Below are 20,737 nucleotides of genomic sequence, written 5' to 3'. Positions count from 1 at the left end.
TCAGGAAGGCTTGACTTTATTCCTGGCTCCACCTCAAGTCAATGTCTGACCTTGTGTAGGTCTCTCCCCAGCTTGAGAGCTCAGTTTCTTCACCTGCGAATGAGGGGCTTGGAGTTTGTGACCTCTAAGAATCCTGTGAGGCAGTTAAGCAGCTATTATTACCCCCAATTTACAAATGAGGAAATGAGGGCCAAGGAAAGCAGGAGAGCCTGCCCCAAATTGCATGGCTGTAATTGGGAGGAGGACCCAGTCCTTGTAGCTCTGCACTGACTGCTCCAGTGGGACCGCACGGTGTTACTGCCTCACACGTGCATTTATAGAAACATGAAAGCATTCAGCCCTAAGTCCTTGGGAGAGTTAGTGATATCAAGACAGAAAGACAGAAACAACATTGTTGAGAGCGTCGGCAGCTCCAGCCGCTGTCCCCAAGGAGCTTGGGCCCAGGTGGGCATGATATGGAGATGAGAAACCCACCATCTCAATCTGCCTTGGTACCCACACCCCTCTTGTTGGGCACACTTCTCACCCCATTAATGGGACCCAGGTCTTGAAGGCTATGTCATTCTGACTCCATGTGACTTGCTCATAGAGTGGTAGAGTGTGGACTCCAGAGTCACACAGACTTGGGTTCAAATCTCTGCCACACATTAGCTATGTGACTGTGGGTCTGTCATTTACCTTTCTGAGCCTGGATTTCATTATCCACAAAATGGGAATCATATCAGTACCTAACCTCACAGAGTTAAATGAAATCATGCATGGGAATGCCTAGCTCTAGGCACAGAGTATAAAAGGTACTCAATAAATGGCAGTGTTAATAATCATCATCATCATTATCATGATCATCATTATTATTATATTTAGAGATTAACAGGATCCATATTGAAATCACCTCAGTCCTAGGCCAAATCTCTGGTCCCTGCTCTTGAGCATTCACCTACGCCAGGACCAGCTGAAGGAGGCCCAGCCCGGCCCTGGGGCGTCCTTGTTCCCAAGTTCTCCTGAGTAAGTCTGCCCAGGAGAGCATTTGCTTCTGTGTGTGTCCTGGCCACTGTGCCCCTGATGCCCTCAGATGAGACATGAGACCCTTAGGTGCTTGCTCAGACCATGGTCCAAGGCCTCATTGACTAGAGAGCAGACAAGGGCCTGGGTGAGAGGATCTACTGCTAGGCCCAGGCCAACGGGCTTGGGTGGGACAAGCTCTTTGCAAGGGGCCGAGTGAGCAAGAAGGCACCTTCCACCCACTCATAGGGCTTTTGATAATTGTGGAATATAGCAATGTGTAAAAATTGTGTGTAACATACATGTGCCGTTTAAAGAAGAATAAGATGAACACCCATGGCTGAGCCTAAGAAAAAGAACACCAGTGCCTTTGAAGCCCCTGTGTACCGCCCCCAACACATTCCCCCTGCCCGACCCCCAGAGTTAACCACGATCCTGAATTTTCTGTTAACCATTCATTGCTTTACATTATAATTTTACTCCATAGGTGTATGTCTCCAAAAATATATACTGTTTCATTTCACATGTTATTTCTGTTATGTAAATAGAATTGTTCAATAAGTGTTCTTCTGTGACCTGCTTTTTTCACTCAGAATTAAGCTTTTGAAATTCATGCAGATGCATGTGACTAGATTTAGTTCACTTTTCAATGCCATCTAATATTCCATTGCGTGAAAATAGTGATTTATCTAGTCTACTGTTAATAGGCATTCAAGTTATTTTATTTCAAACAATATGAGCATTGTTGTACATTCCTTCTTGTGGACAAGAGTTTCTCTAGGGTACATGCCTGTGTGGAATTGTGAGGTTGTAAGTATTCACATATTCAGTTTTACTAGGTAATGCCAAATTGATCGCACAAAGTAGTTATAACAGTTTACACTCTTCCTAGCAACAGGGGTAGAGCTTCTGTTGCACTACATCCATGCAAACGCTGGGCTTTATTGGACTTTAAAATTTTTGCCAACCTGGTGGATAGCATTTCACTTTTATGTTGAAGATGAGGATGAGCATCCTTTCATATCTTCATTATCTATTCATGCTTCCTGCTCTGTGAAATGCCTGCTCCCCATACAGCTTTCTTCCCCCAAGAAGAGATAACAAACAAGTAAGTAGACAAATAAAATCTTTGCAACTTGTAATATGTGCTATGAAAGAAACAAGTAAGATAGCAAATGAAAAGGTAGAGGATCTACTTCATGTAGAATAATTGGGGAAAATGTGTCCTAAGAGTTGGTATTTGAGACTAGAACTGAAGAAAAAGAAGGAGGCCGACTTGCAAAGAGCAGGGATTGGGAATGGGATGAGGGAAAGAATGTTTACCTTTTTATAGCCAAACATTAGCCCTAAATAAATTTCCTTTCATATGAGAACCAAAAAGAAGAAAAATACCTTAAGGAGACTTATGGCAATATTCTACAGTATTTTTTTTAATGACAAAATAGGATTAGAATTGCAGAGAAAAATGCCCTTGGAAACATATAGTTTAGGAAATAGAAGGAAATTTTGGAAAGCATCTGCTTCCAGCATAAGAGTCTAGGTAACATGGACTCCAAATAAGAGCTATCTGGCTGAGAGACTAATAAAAGGGAAAATCATACCCCACCTGATAGGATGCAGTGAGAAGGACCCAGCACCACTTCTGTAATCGTCCCATCAAAGATGTACAACCTGAATCTAATCATGAGGAATCAGACAAACCTAAGTTGAAGGTAATGTATGTAATACAGTGTTACATACTAGAAATTAACTGGCATATAATTTTCAGAAGTGTAGAAGTCAGGAAGGTCAAGGAAAGACTTTAGAACTGTTGCAGACTAAAGGAGACTAAGAAACATGACAACGAAATGCAACATATCGTTCTGAACTGGATGCATTTGCTATTAAAGACTTTATTGAGACAAGTGGTAAAACTTGGATGACATAAGCAAATGAGCCCTGCCCACTAGTTAGCATGTTAACACATAATGGAGTCAAAGCTGTATCAGTGGGCCTCCCTGGTGGCGCAAGTGGTTGAGAGTCCGCCTGCCGATGCAGGGGATACGGGTTCGTGCCCCGGTCTGGGAGGATCCCATATGCCGCGGAGCGGCTGGGCCCGTGAGCCATGGCCGCTGGGCCTGCGCATCCGGAGCCTGTGCTCCGCAACGGGGGAGGCCACAACAGTGAGAGGCCCGCATACCGCAAAAAGAAAAAAAAAAAAAAAAAAAAAAAAGCTGTATCAGTGCCTCACCTCCCCCCCCAGGGGAACAAGGGAGATGGAGACAAAAGGAAACAGGAGTCCTGAATGGCCCCCTGCCCTAGAGTTCTGCAGCAGTAACATGGTAGATGCAGTGTGTTTTGGGGGGTGGGGAGGGGAGAGGAGTTATCTGTAAAATATCAAAAGTCATACACCAAAATGCTAGCAATGGCTATGCCCAGGTGGTGGGACTTGGGGAAATTTTGTTTTATTGCTTTTCAGTATTCCACCAGCTTTCTGCATTGAGCAGAAATTTGTAATTTTTTAAAAGTTAATTTTAAAAATGTAATGGGAAATCACCCGATCAAACTAATAACCACAAACTATAAAATATCCTCACGGTGTTTAGGTGGAGATTTCTTTTATTGATTTTTTTTCTGGGAAAGTTAAGTGTGTCCTAGAAGGTTTTAGAAGGTATGTTTTAAAGGTAAGCACGAGGCTGAGAATGGAAGGAATCAAATTTTTTTAAGCTCTATAAAGGAAAACGTTGAGAATTGGCTAAATAAACATTTAATGCTTGTACAAGTCAAAAGAGTGCCATAAATAGATGGGAGCAAATGATAAATTGGGAAATAATAGGCAAAGATCAATCTTAAATATATTGTACATAGAGTTTTTCGAATTTATAGGAAAAATAGAGGCAAAGGACATGAATAGAGAGTTAAAAAGAAAAATGTGGGAGGGAGGGAGATGCAAGAGGGAAGAGATATGGGAACATATATATATGTTTAACTGATTCACTTTGTTATAAAGCAGAAACTAACACACCATCGTAAAGCAATTATACTCCAATAAAGATGTTAAAAAAAAAAGAAAAGAAAACTGCAAAGAGTCTATTAACATATGAAAACAATATTTAGCCTAACTGGTTGTCAAATGCCAATAAAAGAAAAGAAGTGGTACTCTGTTTGCTGTCTATCAAGTGGACAAAGATTAAAACTGATGACTATTTCCCCCGATGGCTCTAAGTTCTGTGAGGCAAGGACTGTGTCTCTTTACTCTTGCATCATCCCCACCTAACACAGTGCCTGACCCAGGGCAAACCCCCAATAGATAATCATTAAAAGGATCAGATGAAAGAAGAATGAAAGCACCCAGGGTTGGAGAAACTGTCATTCTGTGGACAGTATCTGTTAGAGCAATTTTCCTGGAAAGAAAAATGGAAGTATGTATCACACACAGGCCTGGTCCTCCCTGATTTATGTTAAATCAAGATTAAACCTGTCTGATTACCCCAAGAGGGCTTCATAAAGCGATGTGTCACTCAATATGACATGTTTCAGTGGACACATCTGTAGAAAAAATTAAAGTTAAATCCTCAAAACATAATACAACATTTTAAATAAAACTACATGCAGGAGAAGTCTTAAGTTACATTCTGGATACGATTGGTAAAATGTCAGAATGCCACATGAACATCTGGAACAGGTGTTTCAGGTGCCACTGGCTCTGAGGTTTTCCCAGAGTGATGTTCACTGTGAAAGGTCCACCACCCAGCGCTGTCCCAAACACGTTCTCGCCGTGCCTTTCGTATTTAGCCTTTGTTTCTGCCTAAGGTTTCTGTCTCAAGCTGAAAAGTCTACAATGTTCATGGTGCAATATGCAATGCATAGAACTGCTGTTTTGTTACAAATGTACTAATCATTGGGTGATCATGAAGTGATGCTTTAAGAATTTACCTTCTAGCATAGTGGTTTGTTGCATATATATAGGTATTTTGTAGTTTTCAGTACTTTTGGGGTCTTGGGTTATGCATTATAATTTTTTCCAATTTAAAGTAATGGGAAGTAGGCTCCTAGTAGCATCTTGACACAGAATGTCTGATTTCCAGGAATGGATTATTGATGTCCAGTGGGAGACGCCTGTACTTTTAAAAAGTCATACACTCTAATCATTCCTCGTTTTATAAAAAGAAAAAACTTTATAAAAGATGCATATATAGAAGGATGTTCATCACAGTTTCATGTTAAATTGCAAAACTTCGGAAATCTAAATGGTTAACAATAGAGTATCTGTTAAATAAATTTTAGTAGATTATATGATTAAATCCCATGAAGTCATTTCAATCATACTTTTGAAGGAATGTGATGACATGGGAAAATTCTTGCAGTATAATAGTAAGTGCAGGGCCTCCCTGGTGGCGCAGTGGTTGAGAGTCCGCCTGCCGATGCAGGGGATACGGGTTCGTGCCCCGGTCTGGGAGGATCCCATATGCCGCGGAGCGGCTGGGCCCGTGAGCCATGGCCGCTGAGCCTGCGCATCCGGAGCCTGTGCTCCGCAACGGGAGAGGCCACAACAGTGAGAGGCCCGCGTACGGAAAAGAAAAAAAAAAAAAAAAAAAAATAGTAAGTGCACAAGGACCAACACAAAGTATGTAACATGGTGCAAATTTTGTAAGAGAAAAATCTATGTGCAGAAAATATATACCCTAAGAATTTACAGTAAAGGGTTAACAGTGGTTATCTCTGAGAAGGCAATGGATAAGTTTAATTTTCCTCTTCTCATAGAAAATCTCAGGTTTTCTTTAATGATAATGTGTTACATTTGTAATTTTTTTTAAATGCTGTTTCAGAAAACATAGCAAGGGTTGAAGTGACTTTGGAAATGATAACAGCAACAGCAGTGGCAACGGCAGCTAACACAGCCAGCACTCAGCCACGTACCAGTCATGAAAGAAAGCCAAGTTATGAGCCCACCCTGAACTTTACCTCGGCAGCACCCTCCCCACACAGGCCAGTCTCTGCCCAGAGGGATGGCTTCTGGTTTAGAAAACCCGCTGAAGCCAGAGTGTTTAGCCAAAGGTCAGAAGAGAAGCAAGCTGTCTTTGCTGGTCCCCCACGTAAGCCACACACAGCATTTAGATGCTGAGTAGTGGAAAGAATACGGGATTTGAGAGCAGCCAGACCTGGATTCGAATCCTGTCTGTGCCACTTACTTCCTGTGTGACCTTAGAGAAGTAAGTGAAGCTTTCTGAATCTTAGCTTCCTCATAAGTAGAGTGAGAACATCTCGCAGGGGGATCAGCTATTGTGAGAATTCAAGGTGACAGCGTTTGAAAATGCTTGACATATAGTAGGTGTTCAGTAAATGCTTCTCTCCCCTCCCTTCAGCGTTTGGCACCATCACTGCCTTCTTAGATCCTCTCCTTTATTGTTAGTCTTGATTTATGGTTCCTGGTTTTTGCATCAAAAGCAAATAAAAACAGATGGCAGCAGATAAGCAAAATAGTGCTTGGCTAATCTTGCCCTGGGTACAGATAAGTGCTCGTTAATATCTGCTGTGTGGGTAGATGAGGAGTGAGTACGTGAAGCACTGAACAAATGAATGACCATGTGCCCCAAGAATGATGCTCTTACACCGACTTGTCTGCTTTTGTCTTTTCAGCTTATCCGCTCACCAAATGCCCTCCTCCCACCATCCTCCCCAATGCTGAAGTCGTCACAGAGAATGAAGAATTCAACATAGGTTAGACCTCCCAAACCAGCAAGGATGGGGCTGGCGAGGAGGGGCCGGAGATGGGTGGGGCCTGGCCAGTGGGGCTTATCTCCACCTCCTGTCCATGGAGAGAAATAGGCCCAGTGCAAGAGGGTTGATATTCTGTCAACTGAGTTTCACCCAAAATACAATCACTTTTCTTTTTAGCCATATGTAGCCAGAGGAGCTGGGAAAGCAGTTTTCTTCCATGATTCAAGTCAGAATGTTTGGAGAAATAAGTCCTTGCAAGACACGATAAAAAGTTCCTAGAATGTGGAACACTGTTAGGCTCAGCAGGGCTGAGCTGTGAGAGGGGAGCCACAGTCATCTGGGTCATTTGACTGGAGCTGAGCTAGTAATTTAGTCTGAACAGAACACACCCCGCCACTGATCGTCTTGCCTGGAATTGGGTTCCAGCTAAGGGGTGCCAATCAGCCCTGCCCAGACTTCTCCAGGGAATCTCCATATTGGTCTCTCCTTGACAGGTGACATCGTACGCTACAGGTGCCTCCCTGGCTTTACCTTAGTGGGGAATGAAATCCTGACCTGCAAACTTGGAACTTACCTGCAGTTTGAAGGGCCACCCCCAATATGTGAAGGTAATCACACTGAGCCATGCCTTGGAGTTCCTCCAAAACCTCTCCCCTGTTTTCCTTCTCTCTATATTCCCAGTCCCTGCCCATGAAGCAAGAGGTCACTTGGTAAATGTTTGAATGAGTGAGTGAGCAAGTGCTCTAGATAGGTTCTCTGCTCTGCCCCTAGGTCCGGGGCTGTGATTTGGCCGCAGTGGCCACATTTATTTCTGTCTCCCTTTTTTCTAACTGACATTCCCTGGAAATGGTAGGAGGTTGTGGGACCTTGGTGGGAGTTGGGACTCACACACCAACCTTGCCTTACGGGAGTGCAGGTGCGTCCAAAACCCTATGTGCTGAACTAGGCAACCGAGAAACCACAGTTGTCTTCAATCCAGTGTGATGCCTTGATGAAAATGAATGTGCTTCGCCAAGTTATCCCAACTAAGACCAAAAACAATTCTTTCCACTCATGAGGCATCTGACCTGGGGCAAGATACCTAACTGTGCTATGCCTCAGTTTTCTCATCTGTAAAATAAGGATAATGATATTACTGATGCCATGGGCTTGTTATGAGGAGTTAAATGGGTCAGTAATGTAAAGCACTCTGGAAAACTATGCCTGGCACATAGTAACTGTTCAATGTGGGCTATTATTATTGTTATTAGTTTTACTACTGCTTCTGCTGCTGTTGCTGCCAACAGATATTTAGTAGCCTATGGAGAAACAGGTCAGCTTCTCCTCCATCTCTAGGAGATCAAGAGTAGGGAGAATCTGCAATATGGATTATTAACGAGGAAGAGAGGGGCTACAAGCCCCAGAATTAGGCTGCTGATACACTGAGAAATACAGTATTTATTTCAGTTGAGCTGACCCACCCACATACCAAATGACCAGTCCCCAATAAAAGTGAACTTTCACCTTCATCTGCTCCAGAATCTCCTTAATTTGCTCCAGCCCAAGTTTCTCATCATCTCTGGCTCCGTTTCTATGTCTACATGGCTCCAGTCTTCCTGGCTTCACTCCCCATTCTCAGCCTTGTGCTTTCTTCTGGGACTTGGTGTCATACTTGGGCTTCCCAAGGTGTGACCCTTCATAGTCTTTTTTATAATAGCAGCTTGATCGGGATATAATTCATATACCATGCAACTCATCCGCTTGAAGTGTATACTTCAATGGTTTTTAGTATATTCAGAGTTTTGCAACCATTATCACAATCAATTTTAAAACATTTTAATCACCCGCAAAAGAAATCCTGTATCCTTTAGCAGTCAGTTCCCATTTCTTTCCAGCCCCCTCAGTTCTAGGCAACCACCAAACTACTTTCTGTCTCTATGAATTTGCCTATCCTGGGTATTTCATATAAATAGAATCCTATGATGTGTGGTTTTTTGTGACTTCTTTCACATAGCATAACGTTTTATAGGTTCATTCATGTTGTAACATGTATCAGCACTTCATTCCTTTTTGTTGAAAATAATATTCCATTGTACCTATACCACGTTTTGTTTATCTACTTATCATTGATGGACACTTGAGTTGTTTCTACTTCTAGCTATTATGAATAATGCTGCTATGAGCATTCATGTACAAGTTATTGGGTGAAACATATGTTTTCATTTCTCTTAGGTATATATCTAAGAGTGGAATTGCTGGGTCATATGGTAAATCTATATTTAAACTTCTGAGGAACTGCCAGAGTATTCTCCACAGCAGCTGAACCATTTTCTATTCCCACCAGCAGTGTATGAGCATTTCAATTTTTCCACATCCTCTCTGTTATTATTAACTGTCTTTTTAATTATAGCCATCCTAGTGTGTATAATGGGTATCTCATTGTTGTTTTGATTTGTATCTTCCTGATGGCTAAGATGTTGAGCATGTTTTCATGTGCTTATTGTTCATTTGCATGAAGAAATGTCTCTTTGGATCCTTTGCCCATCTTTAAGTTATTTATATGTTTAATTATTGAGTTGTAGGAGTTTTTTTTATATATTCTAGATACAAGTCCTTTATCAGATGTGTGATTTTCAAAAAATTTTCTCATTTTATGGGTGGTTTTTTCACTTTCTTGATGGTGTTCTCAGAAGCACAGAAGTTTTTTATTTTGATGATGTCCAATTTATATATATATATATTTTTCGGTGCTTGTGCTTTTGGTGTCATATCTGAGAAACTATTGCCTAATCCAAGGTCAAGAAGATTCACATCTATGTTTTCCTCTAAGAGTTTATAATTTTAGCTCTTACATTTAGGACTGTATCTATTTTGAGTTAATTTTTATGTATAGTGTGAGGTAGGGGTCTAGCTTCATTATTTTGCATATGGATATCCAGTGGTCCTGGCATCACTTACTGGAAAGACTATTCTCTCCCAATTGAATTGTTTTGGTACCCTGTTGAAATCTATTGACTATAAATTTGCGGTTTTATTTCTTGATACTCAATTCTATTTTCTTGATCTATAAGTCTATCCTTAGCCAGTACCACACTATCTTGATTACTGTAGCTTGGTCATATGTTTTGAAATCAGGAAGTGTGAGTCCTCTAGTTTTGTTCTTCTTTTTCAAGATTATTTTGGATATGCTGGATCTGCTGAATTTCCATATGAATTTTAGGATCAACTTACCAACATCTACAAAGAAACCAGCTGGGATTTTTGTAGAGATTGAGCTGAATCCATAGACCAGTCTGGGTCTCACTGCCATCTTAACAACATTAGGTTTTCCAATCCATGAATATAGGATGTTTTTCCATTCATAACCTCTTCAGTGTACAACTTTCTTTTACATTTTGGCTTTTTCTTCTCTTTTCTGCCTCAGCTAATGCCTTGTCCAATGATGTCCTAGTCTTCTATGACAAAGATCAGACATTTTTCTATCAGCTCAGAAGCTTGCTATAGCAACTTAGAAAATTTGGTGAAATTCAAACCTAAAAACATCACAGTGCAATTATAGAACATCAAGGATAAAGATAAAATGTTAAAACCATCATGGAGACAAGATAAATCAGACTCATAGCATTATTGCATCAACAGAAATACCTACCAAAAGATAAAATGCAGCAGGAAAAGTAATTGTAAACTGAACTTCTAAACCCAGCCAAATTATCAATTAAGAGTGAGAATGAATTAATGAAATCTTCAGACACACAAGGACTAAGTTACTACCTTACTAAAAGCATAATTAAAGGATACACTTCAGTGCATTAGTCAGGATAGGATAGACATATGCTGCAATAACAAGCAATCCCCACATTCAGTGGCTTAACACAACAAAGGTTTATATCTTCTTCAGGCAAAATTTTCTGTAGTCCAGGTAACTCTATAGAGCTGATAACTCAGTGATCCAGGCTGCTTCAATCTTGTGCTGCCATCTGAAAACTAGGCCCCTGCCTCCATCCTCCATTGCAGCAGAGGAAGAAAGAGAGTGGACATTCACATAAGGGCTTTTCACTTCCTCAGCCCCAAAGTGACACACATTATTCTACTCACATCTAACTGGCCAGAAATAGGCACATGGATGGAAAGTGAAGTTTTTTATATGCTCAGGAAATAAAAGAAAGTCTGATACTGGTAAACACCAGAAATATCTACCACATTCAGCAAGAAAAAGATGAATACAGGTAGAATGATTCAGATGCAAAACTTAACAATAAGCTAAGAAATCAGTAAAATATGGTAGTAAATCTAAAATATACTGACTATAGAAAATAAAAACTCTGAAGACAATTGGAGAAATAAATGACATTGGAGAACCTATTTCAAAGAAAGAAAAATAGCTGAGGACCCTTTCCTGCTGAGGAAAGCCATAGATATTGATTAACCATGTACATTATTAAAAATATATACATTTAAATACAATGTTTAAATTTATGCATAGTTTTCTTAAATTATGTATGTCCATAGTATGTGTAAGTTCTAAATTCATAACTAAAAATAAAGAGAATAAAGTAAATTTGATTAATCAAATAGGAAACATTGAAGGAGAAAAAAATTTTTTAAATCATGGTAAACAGAAAATACAAAATGAGGTAGCAAAACTAAGTGCAAGGGCTTCCCTGGTGGCACAATGATTAAGAATCTGCCCATCAATGCTGGGGACATGGGTTTGAGCCCTAGGTCCAGGAAGATCCCACATGCCACGGAGCAACTAAGCCCGTGCACCACAACTACTGAGCCTGTGCTCTAGAGCCTATGAGCCACAACTACTGAAGCCACGTGCCACAACTACTGAAACCCGTGTGCCTAAAGCCCATGCTCCGCAACAAGAGAAGCCACTGCAATGAGAAGCCCACGCACCACAACAAAGAGTAGCCCCTGCTCGCCACAACTAGAGAAAGCCCACGCACAGCAACGATGACAATGTTTGATAAATTTATTTATTTTAAAAAAAACGTGCAAATATATGTGCAACCGTGATAAATATAATTGAATCAAACTGCTAATTAAAGGTCAGAGATTTTCAGATTGGTTAAATTTTAAAAGTCTAATTATAAGCTTTCCATGAACTTAGAATTGAATATATTCATTTGCCTCTCTAAGGTCATAGCTAGAAAGGTGTCAGTCATCCCTGGTATGAAGCAAAATGTTAAAAAAAAAATAGATAGCAAGTACTAACCTCTAAAATCTGGTGTAGCAAAGCTAATAACAGACAAAATAGAATTTAAGGCAGAAAGCATTAAAAGACATAAAGAGGGATATTTCATGCTGGTAAATATAACCTAGCAAGAATATATAATAGTCATAAACTTCTGTGCACCTAAGAATAGTATTGAAATATATAAAGGGAAAATTCATAGAATTGCAGGGAGAAAGGGACAAATTCACAATTACAGTGGTAGACTTCAACACATCTCTTTCAATCACAGACCAAGAATAAGTAGTTAACATAAAATATTTGCAAAATATAGTTATATTAATGAACTTTTGTTGCAAAAAAAACATGCCAAAATTCAGAGGCTATAAACAGTAATTATTTATTTTCTACAAAAGTTGTACTTTAAATATAAGTACCAGATAGATTTCAAGGCAAAGAAGATAAAAAGATATGCCATACAAATGGTAAACATAAGAAACATAAAGAAATTTCAAATAATACTGCAATCAAGGAGTATTACCAAAAATAGATATATTTAGAAATGACAAATAGGCTAACTACATTAAAAAAGATATACAAGTGTATATGCAGATGATAAAAGAGATTCAAAACACATGGAGGAAAAATCAACAGAACTGAATGTAAAAAGTAGACAAACTACAGAATAAGAGAAGATATTCAGAGTATGTGTATTTTTTAAAAGGCCCGGTACCTAGACTATGTAAAGAGCTTTTACAACTCATAATAAAATAATCCAATGAAAATATGTACAAGAGACTTGAACAGACGCTTTGTAAAATAAGGTATGAATGGCCAATAAGTATATGAAAACATGCTCAACATGATTAGTCATAAGGCAAATGCAAATTAAGCCATAATGAAATATTACTATGCACCCCCTAGAATAGTTTAAATTTAAGACTGACAATACAAAATGTTAAAAAGGATGTGTAACAATTAGAATTTTCATATATTGCTGGTTGGGATGTAAAATCATACAATCACTTTGGAAAACCGATTGGAAGTTTCTTTTAAAGATAAATTCACCTACACTGTCACCTGGCAATTCTACTCCTAGTTATTTATCAAAGAGAAATGAAAACCCATATCCATAAAAAGACTGGTATATGAATTTCTAATAATCCAAAACTGGAAACAACCCAAATGTTCATCAGTAGGAGAATAAATAAGCAAATTGTCCTATGATTGCTACAGAACAATAAAAACAAAGGAAATAGTGATATATAAAACAGCATGAGTTGACTCTTACAAAAATTATGTTTAGCAAAAGAAACCAGACACAAAAATAATGCATAATAGGTATGACTGATTCACTTTGTTATAAAGCAGAAACTAATTTAAAAAATGCATATATGATTCCAACTACATGAAGCTCTGGTACGCAAAACTAATGCTTATAGAAATAGCATCATTGATTTCCTGGAGCATTGGGGCAGGTCATACTGATTGCAAAGAGGCATAAGAGAACTTTCTGGGGCAATGGAAATAATCTATATCCTGACTGTGGTAGTGGTCACACAGATATATACATTAGCCAAAACTCATTAAATTGTGTACCTAAAATATATGTGCATTTTATTGTGCATAAATTATATCTCTAAGTTTTTGAATTTTAAAAAGAAATTCATGAGTTATAAGCAGAAAAACAGGCTTACTGGTAAAGTAAAAAGAAGTACCTGAAATAAAGAGTAGCAAAATAATCAAACCATTAGGTAAGTTAAACAAAGGGAAAAAGCAGGAGTTTACAAAAATAAAAAAAAGAAGAGTGGAATATAACCGTTGAACCAAGGAAATTTTTAAATTATGAGACTATTTTGTACATATCTATGCCAAAAAATTAGTGATATGAATGAATTTCTAGGAAGCTATAATTTAATAAAATTGACCCCAGTAGAGAGAGAAAATTTATACTTTCAATATTCTCTTTAAAAAGGTGGGGAGAATGTTTTCAGAGGAAGCCCCACCAAAAACATCAAGACTAGATGGTTTCACGGAAGAATACTACTAAATCTTCAAAGGCCAGATACCTCAAGCATAGGAAAAACAAAAAACAAAAAAACTTGTAAACACTAATGCCTAAATCTGATAATGTTGCACACAAAAAGGCAAACCTATGGACCCATCTCATTTGAGAGAGCATGCCTGTTTCCCTCTGATGGAGGCAGATTCAAGTAAAAGGTAAAAAGCTTGAAGAGATCTGCTACTGGAAGGAGCAGACCATAAGGCCTGGGGAACTTAATTATCACCACACCTCAGTGACCTGTGCTGGCTGTCAGGTTAGTGAAATCTGGAACATTTCAAAAGCCAGGCTGGTTTCCTCCTTAGAAGCCATTCTTATATAATTCCAATGTTGCTTCTCCATTTCTTCTAAGTCCCACACTGACCATCTTCCTTAGGGTGATATGTTTATCTTTAGGTATCTTTTCTTTTAGTCAAATTATAATTGACTTACAATATTACATTAGTTTCAGGTACACAGCATAGTGGTTTGATCTTTTTATAGATTATGCACCATACTGTTATTATAATATTATTGACTGTATTCCCCATGCTGTATATCACATCCCTGTGCCTTCTCTATTTCCTAACTGGCAGTTTGTAACTCTTAATCACCTTCAGCTGTTTTCCCAACTCCCCATCCCTCTGTTCTCTGGCAACCACCACTTTGTTCTCTGTATTTGTAAGTCTGTTTCTGTTTTGTTATATTTGTTAGTTTGTTTTGCTTTTCAGATTTCATATGTAAGTGAAATCATACAGTATTTTTCTTTAACTGATTTATTTCACTTAGCATAATACCCTCCAGGTCCATCCATGTTGTTGCAATTGGCAAGATTTCATTCTTTTTTATGGCCGAGTAATATTCCATTGTGTATATATACCACATCTTCTTTATCCATTCACCTATCGATGGACACTAAGGTTGCTTCTATATCTTGGTTATTGTAAATAATGCTGCAATGAACATTGGGATGCATATGTCTTTTCGAATTAGTGTTTTCATTTTCTTCAGATAAATACCCAGGAGTGGAATTGCTGGATCATATGGTAGTTCTATTTTTAATTTTCTGAGGGAACTCCAGGCTGTTTTCCATAGTGGCTGCACCAATTTACATTCTCACCAACACTGCACAAGGGTTCCCCTTTCTTCACATCCTCACCAACACTTGTTATTTCTTGTCTTTTTGATGATTGCCATCCTGACAAGTGTGAGGTGATATCTCACTGTGGTTTTGATTTGCATTTCTCTAATAATTAGTGATGTTGAGCATCTTTTCATGTGCCTATTGGCCATCTGTATGTCTTCTTTGGAAAAATGTCTGTTCAGGTCCTCTGCCCATTTTTAATCAGATTGTTTGTTTTTTCTGATATTAAGTTGTATGAGTACTTTACATATTTTGGATATTAACCCTTATCAGGTATACCATTTGTAAATATCTTCACCCATTCAGTAGGTTGCCGTTTCATTATTTTTTAACATCTTTATTGGATTATAATTGCTTTACAATGTTGTGTTAGTTTATGCTGTACAACAAACTGAATCAGCTATATGTATACATGTATCCCCATATCCCATCCCTCTTGCATCTCCCTCCCACACTCCCTATCCCACCCCTCTAAGTGGTCACAAAGCAACAAGCTGATCTCCCTGTGCGATGCAGCTGCTTCCCACTAGTTATCTATTTTACATTTGGTAGTGTATATATGTCAATACTATTCTCTCAGTTCATCCCAGCTTACCATCCCCCTTCCACTTGTCCACAAGTCCATTCTCTATGTCTGTGTCTTTATTCCTGTCCTACTTCTAGGTTTGTCAGAACCATTATTTTTTTAGATTCCATATATATGTGTTAGCATATGGTATTTGTTTTCTCTTTCTGACTTACTTCACTCTGTAAGACAGACTCTAGGTCCATCCACCTCACTACAAATAACTCAATTTCATTTCTTTTTATGGCTGAGTAACATTCCATTGTATATATGTGCCACATCTTCTTTATCCATTCATCTGTCGATGGACACATAGGTTGCTTCCATGTTCTGGCTATTTTAAACAGTGCTGCAATGAACATAGGGGTACGTAACTCTTTTTGAATTATGGTTTACTCAGGGTATATGCCCAATAGTGGGATTGCTGGGTCATATGGTACTTCTATTTTTAGTTTTTTAAGGAACCTCCATACTGTTCTGCATAGTGGCTGTATCAATTTACATTCCCACCAACAGTGCAAGAGGGTTCCCGTTTCTCCACACCCTCTCCAGCATTTATTGTTTGTAGATTTTTAAATGATGGCCATTCTGACTGGTGTGAGGTGATACCTCACTGTAGTTTTGATTTACATTTCTCTGATGATTAGTGATGTTGAGCATCCTTTCATGTGTTTGTTTGAAATCTGTATATCATCTTTGGAGAAATGTCTGTTTAGGGCTTCTGCCCATTTTTTGGACTGGGGTATTTTTTTTTGATATTGAGCTGCATGAGCTGCTTGTATATTCTGGAGGTTAATCCTTTGTCGGTTGCTTCATTTGCAAATATTTTCTCCCATTCTGAGGGTTGTCTTTTCGTCTTCTTTATGGGTTCCTTTGCTGTGCAAAATCTTTTAAGTTTCATTAGGTTCCATTTGTTTATTTTTGTTTTTATCTCCATTTATTTAGGAGGTAGGTCAAAAAGGATCTTGCTGTGATTTATGTCATAGAGTGTTCTGCCTATGTTTTCCTTTAAGAGTTTTATAGTGTCTGAACTTACATTTAGGTCTTTAATCCATTTTGAGTTTATTTTTGTGTATGATGTTAGCGAGTGTTCTAATTTCATTCTTTTACAAGTAGCTGTCCAGTTTTCCCAGCACCACTTATTGAAGAGGCTGTCTTTTCTCCATTGTATATTCTTGCCTCCTTTATCAAACATAAGGTGACCATATGTGTGTGGGTTTATCTCTGGGCTTTCTATTCTGTTCCATTGATCTATATTTCTGTTTTTGTGCCAGTACCATACTGTGTTGATTACTGTAGCTTTGTAGTATAGTCTGAAGTCAGGGATCCTGATTCCTCCAGCTCCATTTTTCGTTCTCAAGATTACTTTGCTATTCGGGGTCTTTTGTGTTTCCATACAAATTGTGAACTTTTTTGTTCTAGTTCTGTGAAAAATGCCATTGGTAGTTTGACAGGGATTGCATTGAATCTGTAGATTGCTTTGGGTAGTATAGTCATTTTCACAATGTTGATTTTTCCAATCCAAGAATATGGTATATCTCTCCATCTGTTTGTATCATCTTTAATTTCTTTTGTCAGTGTCTTATAGTTTTCTGCCTACAGGTCTTTTGTCTCCATAGGTAGGTTTATTCCTAGGTATCTTATTCTTTTTGTTGCAGTGGTAAATGGGAGTGTTTCTTTAATTTCTCTTTCAGATTTTTCATCGTTAGTGTATAGGAATGCAAGAGATTTCTGTGCATTAATTTTGTATCCTGCTATTTTACCAAATTTATTGATTAGCTCTAGTAGTTTTCTGGTAGCATCTTTAGGATTCTCTATGTATAGTATCATGTCATCTGCAAACGCTGACAGTTTTATGTCTTCTTTTCTGATTTTGATTCCTTTTATTTCTTTTTCCTTGCTAACTGCTGTAGCTAAAAAACTTCCAAAACTATATTGAATAATAGCGGTGACAGTGGGCAACATTGTCTTGTTCCTGATCTTAGAAAAAATGGTTTCAGTTTTTCACTGAAAACTGTGGGTTTGTCATATATGGCCTTTATTATGTTGAGGTAGGTTCTCTCTATGCCCACTGTCTGGAGAGTTTTTATCATAAATGGGTGTTGAATTTTGTCAAAAGCTTTTTCTGCGTCTATTGAGATGACCATATGGTTTTTAACCTTCAATTTGTTAATATGGTGTATCACGTTGATTGATTTGCATATATTGAAGAATGCTTGCATTCCTGGGGTAAACCCCACTTGATCATGGTGTATGTTCCTCTTAATGTGCTGTTGGATTCTGTTTGCTAGTATTTTGTTGAGGATTTTTGCATCTATGTTCATCAGTGATATTGGCCTGTAGTTTCCTTTTTTTGTGACATCTTTGTCTGGTTTTGGAGTTAGGGTGATGGTGGCCTCATAGAATGAGTTTGGGAGTGTTCCTCCCTCTGCTATATTTTGGAAGACTTTGAAAAGATAGGTGTTAGCTCTTCTCTAAATATTTGATAGAATTCGCCTGTGAACCCATCTGGTTCTGGGCTTTTTTTCGTTGCAAGATTTTTAATCACAGTCTCAATTTCAGTGCTTGTGACTGGTCTGTTTATATTTTCTATTTCTTCCTGGTTCATTCTAGGATGGTTGTGCTTTTCTAAGACTTTGTCCATTTCTTCCAGGTGGTCCATTTTATTGGCATAGAGTTGCTTGTAGTAATCTCTCATGATCCTTTGTATTTCTGCAGTGTCAGTTGTTACTTCTCCTTTTTCGTTTCTAATTCTATTGATTTGAGTCTTCTCCCTTTTTTTCTTGATGAGTCTGGCTAATGGTTTATCAATTTTGTTTATCTTCTCAAAGAACCAGCTTTTAGTTTTATTGATCTTTGCTATCATTTCCTTCATTTCTTTTTCATTTATTTCTGATCTGATGTTTATGATTTCTTTCCTTCTGATAACTTTGGGGGATTTTTGTTCTTTCTCTAATTGCTTTAGGTGTAAGTTTAGGTTGTTTATTTGAGATGTTTCTTGTTTCTTTTGATAGGATTGTATTGCTGAAAACTTTCCTCTTAGAACTGCTTTTGCTGCATCCCATAGGTTTTGGATCATCGTGTTTTCATTGTCATTTGTTTCTAGGTATTTTTTGATTTCCTCTTTGATTTCTTCAGTGATCTCTTGGTTATTTAGTAGCATATTGTTTAGTCTCCATATGTTTGTATTTTTTACAGTTTTTTCCTGTAATTGATATCTAATCTCATAGATTTGTGGTTGGAAAAGATACTTGATACAATTTCAGTTTTCTTAAATTTGCCAAGGTTTGATTTGTGACTCAAGATATGATCTATCCTGGAGAATATTCCATGAGCACTTGAGAAGAAAGTGTATTCTGTTGTTTTTGGATGGAATGTCCTATAAATATCAATTAAGTCCATCTTGTTTAACGGGTCATTTAAAGCTGGTGTTTCCTTATTTATTTTCATTTTGGATGATCTGTCCATTGGTGAAAGTGGGGTGTTAAAGTCCGCTACTATTACTGTGTTACTGTCGATTTCCCCTTTTATGGCTGTTAACATTTAAATGCCTTATGTATTGAGGTGCTCCTACGTTGGGTGCATAAATATTTACAATCGTTATACTTCTTCTTGGATTGATCCCTTGATCATTATGTTATGTCCTTCTTTGTCTCTTGTATGTCCTTCTTTGTCTCTTGTAATGAGAATTGCTCCTCCAACTTTCTTTTGATTTCCGTATGTGGAGTATCTTTTTCCATCCCCTCACTTTCAGTCTATATGTGTCCCTAGGTCTGAAGTGGGTTTCTTGTAGACAACATATATATGGGTCTTGTTTTTGTATCCATTCAGCCAGTCTATGTCTTTTGGTTGGATCATTTAATACATTTACATTTAAGATACTTATCGATATGTATGTTCCTATTACCATTTTCATAATTGTTTTGGGTTTCTTTTTGTAGGTCTTTTCTTCTCTTGTGTTTCCTGCCTAGAGAAATTCCTTTAGCATTTGTTGTAAAGCTGGTTTTGTGGTGCTGAATTCTCTTAACTGTTGCTTGTCTGTAAGGGTTTTAATTTCTCCATCAAATCTGAATGAGATCCTTGCTGGGTGGAGTAATCTAGGTTGTAGGTTTTTCCCTTTCATCACTTTAAATATATCCTGCCACTCCCTTCTGGCTTGCAGAGTTTCTGCTGGAAGATCAGCTGTTAACCTTATGGGGATTCCCTTGTGTGTTATTTGTTGCTTTTCCCTTGCTGCTTTTAATATTTTTTCCTTGTATTTAATTTTTGTTAGTTTGATTAATATGTGTCTTGGCATGTTTCTCCTTGGATTTATCCTGTATGGGACTCTCTGCACTTCCTGGACTTGATTGACTATTTCCTTTCCCATATTAGGGAAGTTTTCAACTATAATCTCTTCAAATATTTTCTCAGACCCTTTCTCTTTCTCTTCTTCTTCTACAACCCCTATAATTCGAATGTTGGTGCATTTAATGTTGTCCCAGAGGTCTCTGAGACTGTCCTCAATTCTTTTCATTCTTTTTTCTTTATTCTGCTCTGCAGTAGTTATTTCCACTATTTTATCTTCCAGGTCACTTATCCTTTCTTCTGCCTCAGTTATTCTGCTATTGATCCCTTCTAGAGAACTTTTAAGTTCATTTATTGTGTTGTTCATCATTGTTTGTTTGCTCTTTAGTTCTTCTAGGTCCTTGTTCAACGTTTCTTGTATTTTCTCCATTCTATTTCCAAGATTTTGGATCACCTTTACTATCATTATTCTGAATTCTTTCTCAGGCAGAATGCCCATTTCCTCTTCATTTGTTTCGTCTGGTGGGTTTTTACCTTGCTCCTTCATCTGCTGCATATTTATCTGTCTTCTCATTTTGTTTAACTTACTATGTTTGGGGTCTCCTTTTTGCAGGCTGCAGGTTCATAGTTCCTGTTGTTTTTGGTGTCTGCCCCCAGTGGGTGAGTTTGGTTCAGTGGCTTGTGTAGGCTTCCTGGTGGAGGGGACTGCTGCCTGTCTTCTGGTGGGTGGGGTTGGATCTTTTCTTTCTCATGGGCAGGGCCACATCTGGTGGTGTGTTTTGGCGTGTCTGTGAACTTAGTATGACTTTAGGCAGCCTGTGTGCTAATGGGTGGGTTTGT

General features: G+C 38.2%; 1 protein-coding gene across 1 annotated transcript in view; it reads left to right on the top strand.

The window, feature by feature from the left end:
* The window catches only part of CSMD2 (CUB and Sushi multiple domains 2), a 659,332-nt gene that overhangs the window by 563,067 nt on the left and 75,528 nt on the right, over window positions 1–20,737 (top strand). The window contains exons 45-46 of the mRNA XM_082615655.1: window positions 6,622–6,702; window positions 7,197–7,310. Of these exons, the coding sequence (XP_082471781.1) occupies window positions 6,622–6,702; window positions 7,197–7,310 (195 nt within the window). The remainder of the gene's footprint in view (window positions 1–6,621; window positions 6,703–7,196; window positions 7,311–20,737) is intronic.

This window comes from Mesoplodon mirus (assembly GCF_964341445.2).
Source record: "Mesoplodon mirus genome assembly, chromosome: 3".
In the NCBI taxonomy this organism is placed as follows: domain Eukaryota; kingdom Metazoa; phylum Chordata; class Mammalia; order Artiodactyla; family Ziphiidae; genus Mesoplodon; species Mesoplodon mirus.
The sequence above is the reverse complement of the archived record's forward strand: the minus strand, read 5'-3'. Positions and strand labels throughout refer to the sequence as shown.